Source organism: Lytechinus pictus, chromosome 14 (genome assembly GCF_037042905.1).
Source record: "Lytechinus pictus isolate F3 Inbred chromosome 14, Lp3.0, whole genome shotgun sequence".
NCBI classification, from domain to species: Eukaryota; Metazoa; Echinodermata; class Echinoidea; order Temnopleuroida; family Toxopneustidae; genus Lytechinus; species Lytechinus pictus.
In genome coordinates, this window is record NC_087258.1 from 5535411 (window position 1) to 5557988 (window position 22578).

The window sequence follows — 22578 nt, forward strand, 5'->3', positions numbered from 1 at the left end:
GTATATATATATATATATATACATACATATATATATGTATGTATATATAACTAAGTAGAAATTAGTGTAACTTCATGCACTAGAGATCTGTAGGAACAGCAAGGACGCTTCTTCAGGTACAAACTGAGGTGGATAGATAGATAGATGGTGTTTCGTACTATTCATATGTGGATTATATATATATATTAATAGGCCAGTGTGTGTGTGTGTGTGCGAAAGTTTGTTTGTTTTGTGCGATCAAGCGCCTTTGGAACGTTGATTCATGATTTTGGCCCCCCCCCCCCATCTGAAAAATGGGTCGACGCCGTTGATAGATAAATAGATAGATAAATGGTATTTATTGAAAATCTCCACACATTGGGTGATTTCAAGTTCAGTGTTGACCTTTTGGTGTTGGAGGTCATTTTTTTACATGAGTATAACACCAAACATAAAATGAAGGTCCTGAAAAGTCACTCACTAGTTGTTGAGGTGTCAATAATGTGATCTGGATCAGTTTTACAAACTCAGAATAGGTTTTGGAGCTAGGGGAAGCAATCCACATTGTGCTTCCAATACCAATACCAACGCCAACACCGGACTTGAAATCACCCAATGCAGTTAACAAACTGAATTGCATGTGAATTACAAAGTATACGTGTTATTATTGATTACATTTTACAATACAATGTTCAAGTGTGCAAAGTAGATTAAATCCTACATAGATTAAATCCTGTATAGTGATTGGTTCAAATAGCATCATATGTGACCAAATATATTTCAACTATGTGTTGCATGACGTCAGACCTCGATATATTTTTCGCTATACCAATATTCTGACGTCATTATTTCAGAAAACTGGGGCGGTATTCTGAATACTGTCTTTTCTCAGTGGATTTTTCTGGTGGATGTCATAACTTATGTCACAAAAATTGTCATAAATTTTGTATCGTCTCTTTAGCGTGCACCAAAAATACGTGGCTTTAAATAATCCTTTTAATTTATACAAGCAAAATATATCGTGACAAAAGTTTAGATTGTGATATAATAGTTTTAAAGTATGACAATTTTCAAAATTATTTTTTCATGCTACAATATAGTCCCTACATATTAATTCCTCCCCCTTTTTTCTGTTTTCCTTCTTTTTATACTTTCCTTATAAAAATCCTTCACAGCTTTAGTGGTCCTACGGATAGGAATGAACTCGAATTAGATCAATGAAAAGCATGATAGCCATAGGCGAACCGCCTATATAATATGGCCTACTAATTCATCAATGAATATAACTGAAATAATGATAAAAATTATTTTTTTCCAAGTCATATTCAACAGGAAAAAAATATACTCAACAAAAAGTAAGCCCCCCCCCCCACATAGTAACCAATTTCAAAAATAGGCCGAGTATGAATTATCATTGATATGCCTTTCAAGTTAATTTCCATATGAAGCCAATATTGTCTATACATCATGCCGTCCGTTACATCTTCAGAGCTTACCGAAGTTAACAAGGAAAAAAAGACCTAATCAATTTAATCAGAACATTGTATAGTCACGTATTGTATTACCGGACACTATTATGATTCCGGACGCGCATATTTCTGCGTTCTAAAACAAATTCGTACCGTAAGACTTCCGCAATTAAATTTCACAGAGCAATACATAGAACAAGATTGCAAAAACAAGGCGAAAAATCCAACTTTTACCTAATTATCTCTAAAAATGACAGAAAATGCTTAAAATATCATATAACATAGTTTTGTATTAACAATTGATATATTTTCTAACGGAAATATGGGCCTGATTTGCCGAATTTCAATCTCGTCCACTCCTTGATCGATCAAATGATGAGGTGTGGTGTATTGTGGGTGATCGTCGACGGCTAGTTCTCAAGGTACCCGTGCGCGAGGTTTACCGTGAGTAGAGCCGTCGATCGGCAGCGCGTCGATATATAGAACTTGATGAGCGTCACGATACGAACGCGAGCATATTATTATTGGAAAGTGCCATGGAACATGCAGCTAACAAGACAAAATAAAATAAGTTATCAAACACGAATTTATTACCAACATCTGCTCAGATTCGATATAAAAAAGCAAATAATACTTAGAATTTACTCATGATATGATATAAGAAGAAAAAAAAAATCACAAAAATTTGTTCTTACATCATTATAATCAAGGATATCTTTACCCGTCCGGCGCGCGTCCGGAATCATGATGTAATTTGTCGCGCACGAAAATAATTGTTTTTCGTGGAGGGGTATGCGGCAAGTGCGATGCAAAGAAAATGGTTGGTAAATATAAAATAATTTTATCATATTAATAATTTTCATAATATTTGGAATAGCAAGTGCGAATTTTTCTTGATTGTATTTCCTCTAGTTGTCATTTTTAAAGCACTGAAATAAAGGTGTCCGGCAATAGGATACACTGCCATACTGTTATTGTTTGACATTCTGATTTTTTTTTTCTTTTTTAATTTTGCGGTTTGAAGTTTCGGGAACACTGGGACCGATTGCACGAAAGGGTCTTTCCAAGGACCGTCTTTCGTGTCGCCCATCTTTTATGATACGCCATGTGAAACGCATTTCAAATAAATTATCTGCAAATATATTTTATTTGTCTGTTAAAATAAACAAAATATTTGTTTATAAAATGATGTGATATCTCATGAAATTGTATAAAATTTGATTTAAAAGCAAGCTTACGAATTTTATTTGCTTATCATAAATTTCAGAAACACCCCGCTTATAGCGCATCATAAAAGATGGGCGACACGAAAGACGGTCCTTGGAAAGACCCTTTCGTGCAATCGGCCCCTGTATAATAATCACCTGCGATCGGAATCAAGAAAATGGCATCACTCACTTGCGGATTCAGGTTGGGAATTCATTTATCGAGAGCTGTAACGAATTTATCCAATACCTTTCGGTGTATCGATTTGGGCTCATTTAGCTGGAAATTCAGGAGGCTCGGCCAGGAGACTAGATATTCACCGTGTTTTCCATTGTGAGTAGAATTCTTTAATAACTTTTTCACGGCTGGCGTTAGGTTCAGTCCCATTCGAAGGTATCGGGGTTTGTACGTTCACAAGGCATGCTAATTGCTAGGCTTAAATTAGAATGCATTGTTTTGTTTGTTCACTAAATTAGAAAAAAAAATAGAATGTGGTCTGCAGTCGCCGCACGCAGCTGCTGAGGCGCAGGCCGCAGAGGCATTAGTATTTTTGTACATTGTTGCATGTTGTTCTTTGACTTCTTTCACATTATTTTGATTTTTGAGAGAGTGCATTCAGCATCACTCCTACCAGTAGAGGCGCACGGCCAATATTGGAGACTGTCTCCAATGTGGGAGATTATCTCCAATATCAGAGACTTTTGTAAAGAATTTGGGTATCCAATTTCAGAGACAGTCTCCAGTTTTGGAGATCAATTTCCTTTGTTTACATTTGCTGCAAAAGGATTACCTTGGCGGCAAATAAAAATGTGATAAGCAGATTCCTCATGAAAAATTATCCCTTTTCACCGTCTACTTTAAAAATTCACCGTCTACTTTTGTTTTGATAAGGATTTTTTTTGTCAATCACACACATAACAAATGGGCTTCTGACCTCAGTGAGACAAAATTTTGGGTGGAAAAAATCATGTTTTTGTTGGTGTTGTTTCTTTTGTCCTTTTGCAAAGCAAGTCTCCAATGTGGGAGATTGTCTCCCCTATTGGAGAGAGTCTCCCATATTGGCCGTGCGCCTCTACTGCCTACTCCTAGTCTACTAGTACCAATGAGGTCCAAACATTAGCATGTATGGACCTCATAGGCGACAATGCGTTAAAAACAGGTTAGAACTTCTAACCGTACTGTTTCCTGCACCCAAGTATGATATTACTCCCAAAATATGAGTTTTGTCCTCGTTTGTTTATCATTTATTAAAAGATTGCCCATTAAATATATTCCTATTCCTAATTTGAATTTAATAAAATAAAGGGAAACTTACATTTGAGTCATTTTTCGATCTTTTTTTGGCAGTCAGTCCGGTCACCGTCGAGTGCGATCAAAGCGGTATGAAGCTGATTTTCAGATCACGTGATACGTGTGGTCATCACCTGATCAATCGACTATCCTTTTTTAAAGACCGCAACAATTATAAATTTTATTATAAAATATATATAGAATAAAATATTGCATAATATTATGTATATTTCTACAATTAAAAAATATTTTGTGATATAAATTTAATATTTGACGTAAAAATCGCTATTGAACAAAATATTTATTAAAAAATAAAAAATCAAACAAAATAAAAAAAGCCTTGGACACAGTGCAAAAAACCTAACGATTTGGCCGCGTTGTTAACTATCGTAAGGGGCGCTTTATTTATAAATAAAAAAGAATATGCAGCTGTCTATGGCGACGTGGTTTGTCGCGAGATTTGAGACAAATCCGTGGGAATTCTTGAGAAAATACATCAAAAGAACCGGTGAGTACCGATTAAACATTATTAAAGTTGTAAATAGATTATACATACCTTGTAGATTTAGTTTTTAAGGTGATATTAGTGCTTAGTTCTAAGCTAGGGAGGCCCAAACGCGCGTGAGCGGAGTCCCACTTTATTAACACGGGTAAGTATTGCGGTGTCGCCTAGAGTGTTCAGCATTGGCTTCTAAAATTTTGAAAATATAAGTGGTGTTCAATCACTCTAAGCACCAAGGCTATTAATTCCTGTGTTAAAATAAAAAAGTGAGTGCACGCAAATTAAATGTTGGACTTAAATTACTAGATCTTACCATGGAGCTCCATGACGAAATCTATTCTTAAATTAGACTCTAGATAGGGGGCCTATTACTCAATTGAAAAAAAATGTATAAATAGTACTCGCCTGGTCTTTTCTTGGGGTATTGAAGCCTTTTTGTCCAGAACTTGCTCAACTTTTGCGGCAAATTTTGTCGCCATAGGGTTGTGCACATTCTCGTTTAATACTGGTTGTCACGTGACACGGCAATGTCGTTAGGCTGTTTGGCCTGTATTCAAGGCGTTCTATCCGTTATGATTTTATATTGAATGAAGCAAATTCCATCAGGTATAGGCCCCTATCAAGTCAAAATCGATACAGGGATCGAGAGGGGGGGGGGGGGTGGAGCCAAAAATTTCCCAGTCACATGGTATGAAAATGATATTTTTTATGATTGTCCACGATCATTAGGGCAAACCCGTGTGTAGACAGGAATAACCGTCGTTTCTGGGGATTTATTCAACAATTTCTGACATTTTACTGTAATCCCCATTTACCGACGGTAGGGTGTACGTGTGGGCTCGCATGTGTTCTCATTCCCTCCCTTTTGTCAATTCACAGTCCAAAGTTTGATGTAATTTTACACATCGAATTTACAATCTAAGGATGTATAAACAACAAACTTTTAAAACTTGATATTTTAATGTTTAAATACTTTAAACGATATAGATGAAAAAGGCATGAAAAATATACTTTACCGATGTTTAATTGGGTTGAACACGATAAAAATGGTCAAAATGGCAGCCAAACTATAAAATATTTACAAACGAACGTCAACAATCACGAATGTGATATCGATATTGCTTTCGATATTATACGATCTGCTCCATATGCGAACGAAACCGAAGATAAACGATACTAGTTATACTAGTACTAGTACTAGTTATAATCGCGATATATCGATTCGAGACATTAAGTTAATAACGATAATGACGTCATTCAAGATGGCAACTTGCAAGAAAAACCGTCAGGTCAGGTGAAAATGTCTTAGATGACAGATTTCTCAATCATCCAGAGGATTTTTTTTCAATAACTCCGGTCCAAGGTATGCAATTACTTAAGTTATTTATATTTCCCTGATAATGGAAACCATGAAACTTTCAATTTTGCTTAAAAAACAGTTTTAAATCGCGATCTATAAAACGCTAGTTCACTATACGTTGGCTGTAGGTACGGGGCCCCATCCCCTTCAGTCTATGTATGGTGAGTGGAGCCAACGTAGTTCAGCGGAACAACCAAAATACAGAGACTGAAGCTTTTGGTCTAACCCGTGTGTGGCAGTACGGTAGCGTGATGAGTAAAAAAAAATAAAATAAAAGAAAGAAAGAGGGCCAATGTAGGCATACATGGCGCGTGGGAATAAAGTTGCTTTATATGTTCCAAGCGAGTGAAGCAAGCGAGAAAAAAACTTTTCGTGCAAATCTAAATTTGAGATAGATATCTTAACTTACACTTTTCCTTTTCTTTTCATTAATTCACTTCATTTCTTTTTTATCTTGGTTGTAGAACTTTCGGGGGCCCCTAGGCCTAACCCTTCCATCGTGTACCCCCAGTGCAATATCAGCAGGTGGGTCTCGATAACTCTGGATATTTAGCAATTAGACCTATTTATAGAAAAACATAACGTTAATGTTTTGACCCCTTCCCCCCAAAAAAAGGAAAAACAATTATAAACTAAGTTATATACATCCCCCTTTTCTCATTTCGCTTTTTATTTTCTCTATTCCCTCCTTATTTTTTTTTGGGGGGAGGGACCTTTTCGGGGAGCACCGCCCCTAGCTACGCGCCTACCAGATGAAGAGGCGAGCGAGCAAAACCTTTGTCACTTTTATTACAAATATCAATTTTGCAATAGATTTTGACATAACATTCAGAATTATTCTCGCATGCATTTTTCTTTCCTTTTGCTTTTTTATGGCCTTTTATTTCTCTTCCCTTTCTCTTTCTGTCTTTCTTTCTTTCTTTCTTTTCCTTCCTTCATTCCTTTTCTCTTATCCCGTTTTTTTTTTGGTGAAATCCACTGGACCGGGGATCAAGGGCCAGCCTGCATGCCCCCGGCGGTTTACGCCTCTGCCGTGGATGTAAGCTATATATACGCATGCTTAATCTTCATTATGATTCAAACTATATAGAGGCGCATCCAAGATTTTCCAAATTACATGTAAGTAGGGGGGGGGGCGGGGTGAATTTTCTCAAGTAAAATTTGACAACTCCCAAAAAAGGTTCTTACTAAAAAAAAAAAAACGGTCATTGTCTCGCGTAAAGTTTGACAAGTTAAAAAAAAATGGTCACTCAAAATGAAAGTCATTTTGTCCGCGTAATATTCGGCAAGCCCCCCCCCCCCACAAAAATAAGAAAAGGGAAAGTCATTTTGTCCACGTGATATTTGGCAACCCCCCCCCCCAAAAAAAAAAAAAAAAAAAAAAAAAAAAGGTTTTAACTATAGCAATGATCGAAGGTCATTTTGTCTCGCGTAAAATTTGACAATTTTTTTATAAAGTTGTCACTAAAAAGAAGGTCATTTTTTCCACCATTGATTATATTTGGCAAGCCCCCAACCCCCACCCCCATAAAAAGTTTGTCCCTAAAAGTGATGTATAGAAAGTCATATTGTTAATTTGTTCCCAGTAAAATTTTGAATTTGGCAACAAAAAAAAAAGGCCAAAAAGAGAAAAGAATATGAACAAAATATCCCCATTACAAATAATGCTGTACGTGATTCTCATGAGGGGGGGGGGCACATAACTAGTATTAACAACATATTTAATTCCAAAATGTTTACTATAAATCTCAAAAGGGGGAACGGGCAGAAATGCTCACCCCAACCCCCCCCCCTCCCCCCCCCCCCCGCCACTGATTCCAATCAATAATGACTTTTCTCTGCAATACTAATGCTTTGAAATCAAGATACTGAAGATTGATACGCTTAACATAAATTATGAACGTCTGACAAAAAGATAACCAACCGATCACCTGACCGATCAGCTGACCAGTACGCGTATCACTTCGGAGTTGATCACTCGTCGCAGGTGTGTGGAACGCTCACCGAAAATCAACAAAAAGGGCCTGAAATGTAAGTTTAACAATAATCCATTTTAATTTCAACTATTTTTAGAACTTACTCAATTAAATGCGACCAAATAAAAGTTATATCTTAACACTGCAACTTGTATTAATGCGTACATTTACCAAAGTCTTGGGTTGGAAATCAGAACAGCATTGTCCAACCCATAATTTGGGTAATGTCGCCTATGAGGTCCATACATGTTAATGTTTGGACCTCATTGGTACTAGGAGTGTGTTCAATGTATGGCTAGCCAGGCGGCTTCTTGAGAGTAAAAATCATTTACTAACGTAGGCTTACTCTCAATGAAGCCAAGGAGTCCTTCGTATTCATTCATTCACGCTCGCGTCCGTAACGTTGGGGAAGTACAATAGGAAACAAGATGGCGGCGTAAACATCGGGCAAGTCTCTTCCGTCTTTTCACAATATTTTTTCATTTTTTAAAATGAATTCTTGTTTAAAAATAACAACGAGAGTGGAGAAATGTCGGAAATGAAGTTTTATCCCATGTACATGATTAAGAGCTAGATCTTTTAGAAGGAAAGTAAAAATCTCGGGGGCGAAAGTTTCAGGGTTTTTTGCGGTACACGCAGATGAATAGGAAGGACTCCCTGGCTTCGTTTAGAGTAAGCCTACGTTATTAAAAATATTAAATGATTTTTACTCTCAAGAAGCCGCCTGGCTAACGGCACTTGCAATAAGTTTGTCTATTTTGTTAAAATTAGAAATAGATACCTATTTAAAATGAGATAAGCTTTGGATATGAAACTTACCAAACGATATGATCAGCGACCGATCGCATGCGATGTTTTGAAATCGGCCGTGAATAATACGTGTGAGGAAAAAGATACTGGCCCAAAATCACCAATTTTGAGGATAACCGGAGGATGGACACGGAGTGAAATACGGGTGTAGAGTAAGATATTATGTCATTCATATCCCTTGTCATATTTTTTTTCTTTAATTTTTACGATAACCATGATTGCCATCCCACCTTTGTGACTCGGTATATCCGAAATGATTCACGGTCCCGATGTTCGGGTAGGTGGAGCGTAGTGTAGCGGTAGTGAAGTGGAGTGGAGCCTGCACGAACATCGCCTGAGGTAGGCCAGGCATAATACTTAAAGTATACATCCGAAGAATCAAAAGTATTTTATAATGACTTTATGTGGTCATCATTGTAAAGGGGAAGTATTACTAATCAGATATATAACTTCACTTTTCAAAATAGTGATCAGAGATTGCAGAAATCAGCTCTCAAAAATGATTTATTTTCATGCCATATTTCTGCCTTCCACCGGTCCTCTTGCGAGCTCCAGCTGAGTGACGTCACACAATGAGCAGTGAGCAGCTGAGCTGACAGCAGCCCATTGGAGACGATCTTTCCAATCAGCGTTTTTTGCTCTTAGAATTGTTTATTCCTCTTAAGATTGGTCTTGTTATATAGATAAAAGTTTGAATTTACTGAACGGTGATAAAAAGTGCACATTTAACGTATTTTGGTAACCGATATTTAGCTTAAAATTTTTGTTTTTTTCAAGAAATATATGTGGATAAACAAAGCATATTTTCACGTAGAAATCACACTTGCGTCACATTAATGTTATAATCAATATAAAGCATAGACATTCTTCTTTATGACTGAACAAAAATTATGAAATTTCATTAAGTAGCAAAGTCAGGAACCACACAAAAAACACGGCAATATCCATCGCGAAATGACTGAAATTGCAGTTGAATTGCCGAAGCATTATTAGGAAACAGCGGCGAGCGGACTTTTTTTCATATACATGTATCTTAAAAATGCCTTCCCGATAGGGCGATGGTCTGTGGCTAAATGCGTTGGCTTTTGTTTTGTCATGTGCGAGGACCCTGGTTCGAAACTCAGATTTTTTTTCTGGGTATTTTTTTTTATTCCTTCCCCGTCCCTACCCATCTTTTTTTCTCTTTTTATTTTCTTGTGAAATTCTATTCAGACCTGTATTTATCAAATCTTGCTTCTTAATTGCTGCTTTTGATTTTCAAGTTCTTGATTAGATTATTTCTACTCTTATTTGGGATGGGAGGGGTAGAGTTAAAAGTCAAGTCCACATCAACTAAAAATTATTTGAATAGAGTAATTTCCCTTGTTGTTTTTACTCAAAACAGTCATATACACAAAACAATGATATGCAAATTAGAGTTGTCACTCACATCACATTCGTTTCTATTTTTTGTGGCATTTTGTTTTTTATTCTTTGCAGATTTGACGATAGGAAACTCTTCATCTGATCACAATAGGTTATATTTACGGAACTGTTAAAATAGTAATTATATAAATTTGAATCAAAGTTTTTATGAAATTTCCTGCAATATCTTGTTATTTTTCTTTAAATTCAAATTAATTTTTGATTGCGTGGACTTCTCCTTTACTCTTAATGTATGGAATGCATAGCAAAATTTATCCAGAAACAAATTTGTCTTAGAATATGCAAATCAGTAATTGGACACATGTTCACTTTTCTTTCATCCAGGCCACTTCCTCACATCCACCAGGCTTTCAGTCTTATAACAAAAATGATGAACCATCACACAACAGCACACAACATTCACAGTGCTTCACAATAAATATTTCACTTCTGTTCATACATGCAATAAATATTGTGGAAAACAAATAAAAGGCGTACCCATATTCAAATACCGTTTAAAAGGACAAATATATTATACCTTTCGAGAAAAATCAGCACGTTAAATATCTGATAACAAAACATAATTATGGGGCGCTGCAAGAAACTTATGTTCAATTGCAAATCAAGCGTAAGTCTTAAATTCAAATTCAAGCGTAATAAGGTCGAGTTGCAATCGCAATTCAACTACATGTTTAATCAAAGGACTTACCCTTGATTTGGGACGCGTGATTGAGTATAACATTTCTCGCAAAATGCCCTAGTAACATTAAAATTGTTCTTTCGTTTAAATTGTGTGTTATTATTTTTTACAAGCTGTATTCCTGTCCAAGTCAAATTTCTTAGTTCTCTCCAAAACTGTGCTCAAAATTGTTTCCAAGATTGATGAAGAAAAATTTTCTTTTGTATCATTATCAGTCCACAACTTGCAAACCGTAGGTCCTGGAAAGAGTGAAGAAAAAAATGGCTATATCCAAATCATAGTAAAAGGACATGATGGAATCTCCCAGATTGAGGTAGCAAGCAGAGACCAGAAGTCACCAGAGTCAGCAAGTGTGCAGATCTGTGTGTAGAAGAGAGAAAAAAAGAAATAGTTTAAATAATCAAATCAAAGTATGAATTTAATTATCGTGATGATTGATGACGTGCGGTGGCATGTAATTCCCGGTCAACAACAAATGATAGTAGGTTTAGACACCTAAAAAGTTCCACTCAGAACACTGGTGCTCTACCTCAAGTGATGTTTGTGTAGGCCCCACTCCACTTCACTACCGCTACACTACCGTACATGTATGCCACACCTACCCGGGTAGGTGTGTAGCGTAGTGTAGGCTGTAGCAGTAGTGAAGTGGAGACTACACGAACATCACTTGAGTTACGGTGCTCTCTGAGTCTCTGTGTCATTACAAATATTGCATTTATCTTCATTGTTGAAGGCATTACGCATACATATATGCAGCAACACTCTAATCAGAAAGAAACACCAGACTCTAATTTTGGCCCACCCAAGGGTTCATTACATGCCGCCGCGCACAGAAAATTCAAGCCATAGAAGTCGTGGACCCAAGAAGTGAGATCCCAGCACGCGCGACCCACTAGTTAGAAATCCACTGCCAAACGCGGTTCGTGGTGCGAGGTTAGTATACTAATACTAACCTCGCAATACGTGTGAGTGATTTTGGCCAGGAATCAGGGTAATCACTGCTGAAAATTTGTCTGGCTTCATGACATCGGCATGCATCATGGTGATATAATTCTGTGTATAATAAAAACTAAAACATTCCTCTGAAACAGCAGATTTTCAGCCATGGTCCATACCAGTGCTCCTAAATAATTTAATCGCCTGCCTGAGTCCTGACCAGTTTTAGAAATCTGAAGAAAAAATCTGCTGGAATTGTGCAAAAACATTATTTCTAAAATAAAAACTTTTTAATTTTAATAGTAGTTATGCCAAAATGCATGATTCTAAACTTATATCAGATCTGTATCTGTCATCTGACCTGAATGCATCGTCAGAACAAGTACAGTTTCCAAACATGCTTACCTTGACTTTTGACTGGATCAAACAGCGTAGCCTGCAACATGCATCGGGAGCAAGTGAATGGGACCATGCAGCTTGGAGTTTTTCAATAGTTAGTAGAGCAACACAACGAAGACTGTCGAGTGGACAAAATCGATCTTTCCAGTTCACAATTCAATAAAAAAACGGGCAAAATAACACAGTTCTGGTTCCCTTATAGTCTGAAGTTGTCGAAAACAGAATTCAGATATCACAATACATGAAGAAAACGGTAAATTCGAAGAAAAATAGAGACCAGGAAGGTGAATCAGCTATCAGTGTACTGCTGGCTTGCACAGAGTGAGTCGATCATGTGACGTCATTATTCTCGACTGTTTTTGATCGCGTGACTGTCTGTCTGGGGGCGGCTGGGGGGCTGAGAAGGGTCTCTAATAATTTCATTTCTTGCATTTCCACGACATCAAAAAGACTTTTTAGTGACATATTTGTGTATAAAAAGACAAGACCTTTCCATTCATATATAATTTGTCTATAATCATCACTTTCGTGAATTTTCTTTGGATGTATACTTTAAGAAAGTTTAGGCTAGAATTTATGGTTTATGATAAAAACATCACGGTAACAAAAAAAGAGGGGAAAAATAGGTGAAGAAAGGGGATTCTAAATCTACTGGCAGGCCACCCATGGGTTCATTTCATCTTGCGTGCGAAGGAATATCATGCATATATATGCACGCGACACATGCAAATATATCTGGGCTTTTGCACTTGTTCACTGCAACCATCCTGCCTGTGGGGAATCTACAGGTAGGACTATGGTATGCCAATGCTGTACACAGCACACACTTTAACAAATCATTAAAATGTCACTTTTGTGACCAAAATTACTAATTTCCATACAGTTGCAATTTATTTGTAATTAGTAACCAGGGAAAAAATTTTGTATTCACCAGAGCGCTTAAAAACTTAAAACTTAAAAAAAGCAAAATCGCTTACCTCGGCCTGGAAAGTGGCTTCGCATATCTCTTCCACGGAAATAAAGGAAGCTAGATGGAGGCGCTAATACAATTCACATCCTTAATTCAGCTGGTCAGTATTTTATCTAAATTCATTGTATACGCAATTTCTATGATTGTTTGATAAAATATGGACACCAATAAATGCAATAACTTAACGGACAAGTCCACCCCAACAAAAAGTTGATTTGAATAAAAAGAGAAAAATCCTGCAAACATAACACTGAAAATTTCATCTAAATAGGATGTAAAAAAAGAAGAAAGTTATGACATTTTAAAGTTTTGCTTAATTTCACAAAACAGTTATATACACATCCTGGTGGGTAAGCAAATGAGGAGACTGATGACGTCATCCACTCACTATTTCTTTTGTATTCTATTATATGAAATAGGGAATATTTCTTTTTTTCTCAAGTTGTCAAGTGAGACAACGATTAATTCCTCCCTGAACATATGGAATGAGCATTGTTTTATACTACATGTATATGATTCAGTCAAGTTGGTCCTTATTGTCAAATCTATAAAAAATGATATTGTATAATTCAAACAATAAAAAACAAAAGAAATAGTGAGTGAGGGACATTATCGACTTTCTCATCATAAGTTGTGCATATCACTGTTTTGTGAACTTTAAAGTGTCAACTTTCTTATTTTACATCCGATTTTGATGAAATTTTTAGCGTTTTGCCAGTTTGATTTTTCTCAATTTATTCAAATTAACAATTTTCTGGGGTGGACTTGACCTTTAATAAAAAAACATTTAGATTTTTATTGTTGACGATAAAATTTTGTTGGTAAACATTCAAAGTGATGACACATGAAACAAAAAAATAGAAAATTCTACGTGCCTCGAAGCCAGCAGTGCGAGCTACCGTTCATTTGTCAACAAATTATATTCTTTCTAATACTCAATATGGCTTCCGAGAAAAGAGTAGCACTACTCATGCAATACTTTCTTTAGTTCAAAAGGTAGCTAAAGAAAGTGACCAGTCTTCTAATACGGTTGGTTTGTTCATAGATTTTTCTAAAGCATTTGATACTGTTGATCACGACATCCTTCTTTTCAAACTTTCTCATTACGGCATTCGGGGAAAACCATTGATATGGTTTAGGAATTATCTTAAAGGGCGCTCCCAGTTCGTTTCACTTAATGACAATTTCTCTGAACACAAGCCTGTCCTTTGCGGAGTTCCGCAGGGCAGTATTCTGGGTCCACTTTTGTTTATAATTTATATAAATGACATTGAAAAGTCGTCTAGGTTACTTCAATTCATTCTTTTTGCTGATGATTCAAATATATTTTTCTCACATCATGATCCAAAACAATTGACGCAAATGTTAAATAAAGAACTTAAAAACGTTGCAAATTGGATAAAAGCAAACAAATTATCACTAAACCTTGATAAAACTAGTTATATGCTGTTTAGTAATAAATTTGAAGCTTTACCAAATGATGTAATTTTTGATGGTACTGTCATCCAAAGGGTCCGATCAACTAGATTCCTTGGGCTAATCATAGATGACAAGCTTTCCTGGAAACCGCACGTTGACAATGTCTGCAAAATCATTGCTCGAAATACTGGGATCCTTGGTAAATTAAAACAATTCTTACCACACACTATTATGTTATCCTTGTATTCTACATTAATCCTCCCTTACTTAAATTATGGACTTATTGCTTGGGGTAATGCAACAATTTGGCTGATCGATAGACTATTTATATTGCAAAAAAGAGCTATTCGTGTAATAAATAATGCAGATTTCCGGGCACATACAAATAATCTATTCTTGAAAAATAAAATTCTGAAAATTAAAGAACTGTACACTTTTCAACTTGGACAGTTTATGTTCAAGCTTAATACTAAACAACTACCTATGCCTCTAATTGATATGTTTTTTAAAAATAGTTCGATTCATAGTCACTTCACACGCCAAGCAAACTCTTTTCATTTACCACTGAACAGAACATCATTTGCTCAAAAAACGTTTATTTTTATGGGTCCTAAGCTATGGAATTCTTTTACAATTGATATAAAACAAAGCAATTCTATACAAATGTTCAAAAAACGACTTAAATCATTTCTCCTGAATTATTACTAAATATTTAATTCATCAATTACAAATTAAGCCTTCAGTGCTAAGAAGGAAACCTTTAATAATTTGTATACACTATGAGTGATTCATATATTTTTTAATATGATGCATATGATTTGTATAATAATGTATATATTACATAATGTAAATATTGTTATTTGTTTGTTTGTTTGTTTTTACAAAAGAGCAATTCAGTTGCTATAAACACGTAATTACAACATTAGGGGGGCCTACATTATACAAGCTCTGCTTATCAGTTGGCCCTCCCTCCCTTTTAATTATTTATATTTCGATTTGATAATTGTCTATTGTAATTTTATAATGTTATCAATTTTTTTGTATGTACTTCAAATGTGATTATATGTTACTATGTCAATTGTATCAAAAATTGTAAATATGAAATTGAAAGTGGAAAATAAAATGATTGAATTGAATTGAAAAAAAAAAAAAAACGTTCCACCAAAGTCTATACAATAAAAAGATTGGACACTTTGCCGACTTCGGGTAACGCTTTGCATCGATTTACGTGTAAAAAAAATTTTAGTGCCTAGTCTTTCCCTTGTAGTGTCTTTGATATGAATATGAATTGCGTGCCCTCTTTAGACGAAATTTTGGAAATGCGAGTAAACTCCATAGTTGTTCAACAAGAAGAGAAATCAGCGCTTAAATGGAGTATTTTAGGAATATTAGCGGAAATTTTATTCATATCGTTCGGTAAGTTTCGTAGAATAATGTTATTCTAGTCAAAATCTAAGAAATCTATATTCTTAAATTCACGCAATCCCATGTAAGTGTTGCATGCGCCGTGCCTGCGATTTTCCTGTGAATGGCGGCATGTAATACACCCATGGGTGATATTTAATATTAACGCAAAAGAGATAATCAAGACGTAAAATATAAGATAATTGCGACGCCATATTTTTAAACAGACCAATCCCAAACCAGCTCTTCCTTAAATGGTGAAAATGTTATGAAATTGAAGAAAATAATCAACTCTTGGATTTTCTCCAATGCTATGTTTGAGGAAATACACAATTATTATTCATTACACAATATCATACATGTAGTTGTCAAACTTGTCATAAGCTGCCATCCCTTCTCTCGATAGTGTAGTTCTTGACTCTATTACCAAATTTTTCACTTGCCTTATTATGAACAGAGAGAGTCAATTTTTCGGCAGCTAGTACATGTAAGACCGAAAAATAGGTCTATTTCTGCCAGGGATATGCTCCGCTGAGACCTCGTCTGGCTTTGTGGTATCACCTCCGTCAATAGACCGATGACGGCCATTGGGCTCGTAATGGTGGAGATTGGACTGACGCTTAACTACAGTATCTATGGAGAAAACATAGTAAGAGGAACGTGATTGGCTGGCACGTTCTGAAAATGGTACCACGAACGGGAGTGGCTGGTGCCTTTGTACGCTCAGCTGTGTTACAAACATGACGCCGAGTGGTCCAAGAAGAACCTGATCCTGAATGTTTGTCATAAAAATTCAGTATTTTCAAGCATATATTTGGGAAAGGTAGTATTAAAGCTGAATATTTTCACTATTCTTTTCTTATTAATAATTGCGCCTCTTTTCGCCCATCAAAAGGAGGAATTATGAAGTAATCGAGCTGTAGTTAAACGTCGGTCGAACCTCCACCATTACAAGCCCAATGACAGACATCCGTGTGTGTAGGAGGACCAAAAAAAAATCAGAAAATGTTATGTTTTAAAAACTCCTCTGAAACAGCGGATATATCAGTTTAGTAAAGGGAATATAAAATGATAATCAGTTACCTATTTTAGTAAAGAAGGATGGATATCTATCTTTCTTCATGATGAAGCAAAAAATGAAGCAAAAGAAAAGCAATTTGTGATTTCAGTCTACATTTAACTGTTTCCTTTAAAGCCAACAGATCTTGTCGTCTCGGAAGAATCACCCGCAGCACTCGTTTCTTGCAGCCCAACCGTTCCTGGTTGCATCCTTCCATTCAACCACCGCAATCAGAGGACTTGAGGAGTTCTTTGATGACCCAAAGAATTGGGGACAACCTGCTGTCAAGGCTGGTAAGTTGGATTAATGGAGCAGTTCTGTACTGCTAAATGCAGGCCTCTCAACCATTCTGAATTCGGAGGAAAGAATATGAATTTTTGACCATTCTAAGCTCTTGTTTCGATATATTTGTCCTATTTTTCTTGATAACTTCACTGCTAAATCCTCTGGGAAATACCTGCTTTTTCCTATTTTTGAGCAAATCATCCCAATTTTTCAGTTACATGGGTTGGAAGGTCTGTGAATGCATTGAAGGCCAGGACCTCCTTTTTAGTCTGCAGGCATAAAACCTTGGGCTTTTGCGTAGTTAGTGGATAAAGCGTCTAAAGAGTCTGAAGTAGTGAGACTAGATTCAGTCATGTGACTGCTTCTTTTTTGACACAAACATCAGGTTTATAGTATAGTCTTCATCCTAGACATCATATTATTTGTCAAATCTCATTCTGATCCTGCAGACTAGCTTTAGTTTCTCTTCGTCCACCGTACAGTATCACTGAGTCACAATTCTTTGAATCACTAAATACCTGTTTCAACCAGAGAACTATAGAATCAGTCCACTGAATCTATTACACTTTGGGGTTGTCCGTTCGTCTGTGCTGTTCGTCACAGTAACTGAACAACTTTTTGAACTGGGAAATCCTTGGAACCAGTTGACAAGTATATCTATTGGTACCACAGAAATCTGGGCTCCCATCTTACAGTGAGTTGTGATTGATGTGATCAACCACAACTATATAAAGCCAGCAATGTTGACATCTAAAATGCAGGTTTATAAAAATTCAAAATTCTAGATATGATGTATACCCATAAATTCACCATTGACTTGACAATTCAGCCTGCTCTTATTTGTTTACAATAAACATTGTGCAAAATTCCCATGGGAAAATTATGACAATGATGGATAATAGTTGCAGTTGATCAGATTGGTTTACTGAAGATAAATTAGACTTGGAAGAGGTACTTGTATATAACACGCAATCTAGTCTAGACAGTTGCTTTGCCTTGGGCGAATATTTGACTCATAAAAAGTTGACTTATGCATGTTTTGTTACACTTTGAATTGCAGGTAGAGCATGGAGTAAAGATGAGTTGAGACTGAAGGACTATGTCACATTACATAAGCTCTGGTATGTCTTGTTGAAAGAGAAGAACATGCTCTTGACCATGCTGACTGAGGCTGACAGGCAAGAAAAATTCCTTCCAAGTCCTGAGAGGATTAACAAGGTCTGTTTTGAGTGGTTACACTTGGCCTACAATCAGTTGTTTTACTTCTAGGGTAGTGGCTGTGCCTATATGATCTACTATCACTTTGATTGGTCATTGGTCTTCCAAGCTTCAACAGGACTCAAAACTCTATGTCGAATCTCATTGATGTTCTGAATTAGTTCTTTGCAAAATTCTTTGACAGTTTTCAAGACATGTCCTCATATATAGGATTATATTCACTAGGTCTACCAGCAGTTGGTCTACTTTGCAGGTAGTCTAAACCCATTAGATATACTATCAATTCAATCTACTCTAAATCATGTTTTGGTTCCCAGTGTATTCATTCTAATGTAATTTTCATTTAATCTAATGCCCACTTTGTCTAAATATTACTTTTTACCTTGAATATAAAATGTATATGTGGTTCATCTAGCCTTGTAGGCCTGTATTCTGAAGTCAGGTTTAAATTAGACCATGGTCAACTCTGTGCTAAAGTAATGGGAAGCCAAAAGTGTCAAAAATTTTATCAAGTTGTATGTTTCTTATGTTTACTGTGCTCATTCCTGATTCATCGATGGTTAAGACAATCAGCTATTTCTACTTCCTAGACAATTATGAATGATTTGAGAGCAAAATGAGCTGAAATATGATATCTCTACTGTTAGTGATTTATGTAACAATTGGCTATCCATACTTAAACCACAACTTTAAACCTGAGTTTAAGTTAAACCCGACTTCAGAATACGGGCTGTAGACTACAAAGTGGTATTAGACCTAGTGGGTTATGGACAAAATGGGTATAGCCAGTGATATAGCTTCAGTGGTTATCAGTGGTTGGTCTAACCAGCACAGAAGACTTTTGACCACCACTCATTATTTCATAAAGTAGACTATTTCCGACCACCAGTAATTTCAAATGAAAAGTGTTTCAAACATGCCTTCTTGCAAAGAAGAATTTTATTTCCATCTTTAATCTTGTTTTATTTACATATTTTACAATAATCAGTATTATATTTGATAAATATTAGCTTATTTTCAGAGACTTGTTAATGTTAGGATGTCATTACATGATATTCATTCGCTTTCTGCTTTAAGACCACCAACTCTGCCTAAAAAAACTTTGTATTGCTGTGATATTGCAACCACCATTAAAAGGCTCTAGCTAGAACAGTGGGTATAGCCTATTATAGTTGAAATTAATAAAGTGATAAATGGGCTAAATGGTAATTAGACCAAAGTGTTAGTAGACAAAATAGTTGTAGATGAAGTAGGATTAGACCATATGGGATGAAACAGAACATAATTTAGATGAAGCTATCCCCTGGATGCCCTGCCCAAATGACATTCATTCTATTTGTTGTTGATTTAGGTGGAAGTCTCTATGAAAAACCTCAAGGTTATTCTGAAGGAGAGACAAGAAGCTTTGACGGAACTAAAGACGGGCCACAAAGAAGAGCACCCAGGGGAATGGCAGTATACTCCTTTTGGCTACAAGAGATACATCAAACCAAAGGAGTACAAGGTGCCAAAGTACATGAACAAAATGGTAAGTTCCTAATAAAAATATAACTGTCAAAAAAAGCAAACAATAAATTTTATGGTGATACTTTTCAAGCTCTGCCCCACGTCATTGGAATTCTCTTCGAGCTTCCCATTGTTCTATGAATCTCATGAAAAGCGCTATTTAAGACTAAGGTATAACTATTATTATTATTACATTGTAGGTCAGGGGGGTCCTCAGTTAGTGGTGTGCATGCCACATTTGGCACAGCATTCCTTGCGAAGTGATACATGCAAGCTGCTTTTCAAAGAAAATTAAATGAATACAATTTCACCTTTCTTTGAACTGTGTTGAATTTTTACTCCCTTTTTATGTTGTTTACATGGACCTAATAAAATGCTTCATATTAAAAAACTTCCAACCTCCTAAGGGGCTCCTTGACCCCATGCTGTGTAATTTCACTCGCTTCTCTCGCTATGCATGTCGGATAGTAGCGCAGCACAGATCTCCGAGAGCTCATGTGGCACTTTAACAAAACTAATCTAAAACCCCTGGTCTAGGACAATGCTCAATCAAACACAAAATGGAAATATTCAGAATAGATTTATATTCTGTAATTGTTAGGTTTAAATATTATTTGATACCTCCAAGTATTGTACACAGAAAGCCTGCTTGAGATTACAGGATTCTTTCTAAAAGAATTTCCATACTAAGCTTACCAAAAACATAATCAAATTGTAAGTATTTCATTTGTGTATTGAAATACCGGTAGAGTTTTTAAATTAAGTTTCCACGTTGATCAATCATTTTGGTTGAAATATATTGCTAACAATGATCCATACTTTTTCTCTTGTCGTTATCCGCAGTGGTCAACGAAAAGAAAGTGGTACGATCCTTTCTTCGGGCGTTATCTATCCCGCTTCTATGAACAGGAGATAAAGCGTGGCGGTAGGGAGAGGAGAAAGAGGAGGAGTCACATTTTAAAACTAAAGCAGAGATTCCCTGATTCCGAAGTCTGGGAGAATAAGTGAACAGTTTGAATTTGTTGCTATGGAAACCTGCTGGCACCCAGCCATATTGGACGATCCAGCTATTGACAAGTTATGATGCTGTGGACCATTGCCTGGGTGTCTACAAGCAGCTGGTATAAGACTTCTCAGATAGTCTCAACCCAATTCATCAATTTTGGTCTAATTATTATTTGATCTAGAGCCCCCGTTGTGTCATGATTTTTATTTGGGTCAGGAAGAGATGATTAAAAAGAATATTTATACCTTCTGGCCCGTATTCTGAACCCAGGTTTAATTTAAACTCTGGATTTAAAATGTGGTTTAACTATGGAAAGCCAGTTGTTACATAAATCTCTAACAGTAGAGGTTCAATGTATCAGCTCATTTGGCTCCCAAAACATTAACTGCCTGGGAAGGACAAGTATGACAGCTCTCTTCACCATTAAATGATTAGTATAGAGCACAGTAAAAATGAGAAGCACTCACTGTAAACAAAATTTTGAAACGTTTGGCTTCCCATAATTTTAGCACAGAGTTAGACCATGGTCTAAGTTAAACCCGACTTCAGAATACGGGCCTCTGAGTCTCAGTTCTCATTTAGTCTAACACCCAGATGGTCTTAGTAGAATTTTTGCTTTTTGTCAAATTGGAATTTGATTCATAATCAGATTAGACTGAGTGGTGCTAGACCAAGTTATATCACAAGCTATATCACAAAATGGATATAGCTTGACTGGAAGTTTAACAAAATGGTAAATGGGTTAAATTGCAATTAGACTAAACATTAAATAGATGAACTGGTTGTTGACGCAATATTATTAGACCATAATGGATGAGACAGATTGCCAATGGAAACTAGATGAAGCGGGTGAAGACCAATTGACAATTGATACATTGCCTTTTCCTTCGGTGAAGTTGATGACATCTTATTTTTGTAATAGTGATGGGCTGAAATCTATCACATGACTTGTCCATGGCCATACGCAACAGGGTAGGGGGGGGGGTAGGGACTGTCCCCCCCCCCCCACAAAAGTTTTTGAAAACTTGCAAATTTTTACTGAAAATTTTGACACAATTTACCAAAAGTGTGAACAAAATCTTTCGATTTCATTTTAGAAAATGAAAAAGCACCCAAATGAATGAAAAGCTTGGTCACTTTGCTCCCTTACTTTCGAATTTCTACAATTTTTTTTGTATGTCTTGCCCCCAAGGAAAAAAATTCTGTGTACGGCTATGGACCAGTTATATTATTTTTGCTAACATAAAAAAAAAATGCTTATGAGCGTCACTAATGACTACATGTGCATGTAGTTCTATTGACATGGTTTTAAGATGAGAATTGTTTATCAAATAACAAGGATCTACATCGCTATTGGATAACATATGATACCCATCATTTTGAATGGGAATTTTAATAATTATATGTATATGCAATTGTTACCTTTGAAACAGTCTTCACCCTTGGATGTAAGAACTTTTCCAATGATACATTGTGGGAGTAATATATTATTTATATATTAAGGCTCTGTAACCCAAACCCTATGGGAGTTTTAGTATCAAAATAAATATTGCTTAAATTATTGACTCTCAATGAATTTTTGTAGCAATCATTCTTTCTTTGGCAGAAATCTTATTCCCAAACCATGTACATGACTGTGTAGGAGAGAACAGAGATTCAAATATTCATACATAGAAAGG

At 36.1% G+C, this 22578-nt stretch overlaps 1 protein-coding gene across 1 annotated transcript; it reads left to right on the forward strand.

The window, feature by feature from the left end:
• The first annotated feature begins 2735 nt into the window (after positions 1 to 2735).
• Positions 2736 to 22471, forward strand: LOC129276731 (large ribosomal subunit protein uL29m-like). The gene is made up of 5 exons (XM_054913132.2): positions 2736 to 2987; positions 17020 to 17177; positions 18230 to 18387; positions 19739 to 19915; positions 20737 to 22471. Exons 1-5 carry the CDS (start codon positions 2833 to 2835, stop codon positions 20899 to 20901), a joined length of 813 nt encoding a protein of 270 aa, XP_054769107.2. The 5' UTR covers positions 2736 to 2832; the 3' UTR covers positions 20902 to 22471.
• Positions 22472 to 22578: the final 107 nt, after the last annotated feature.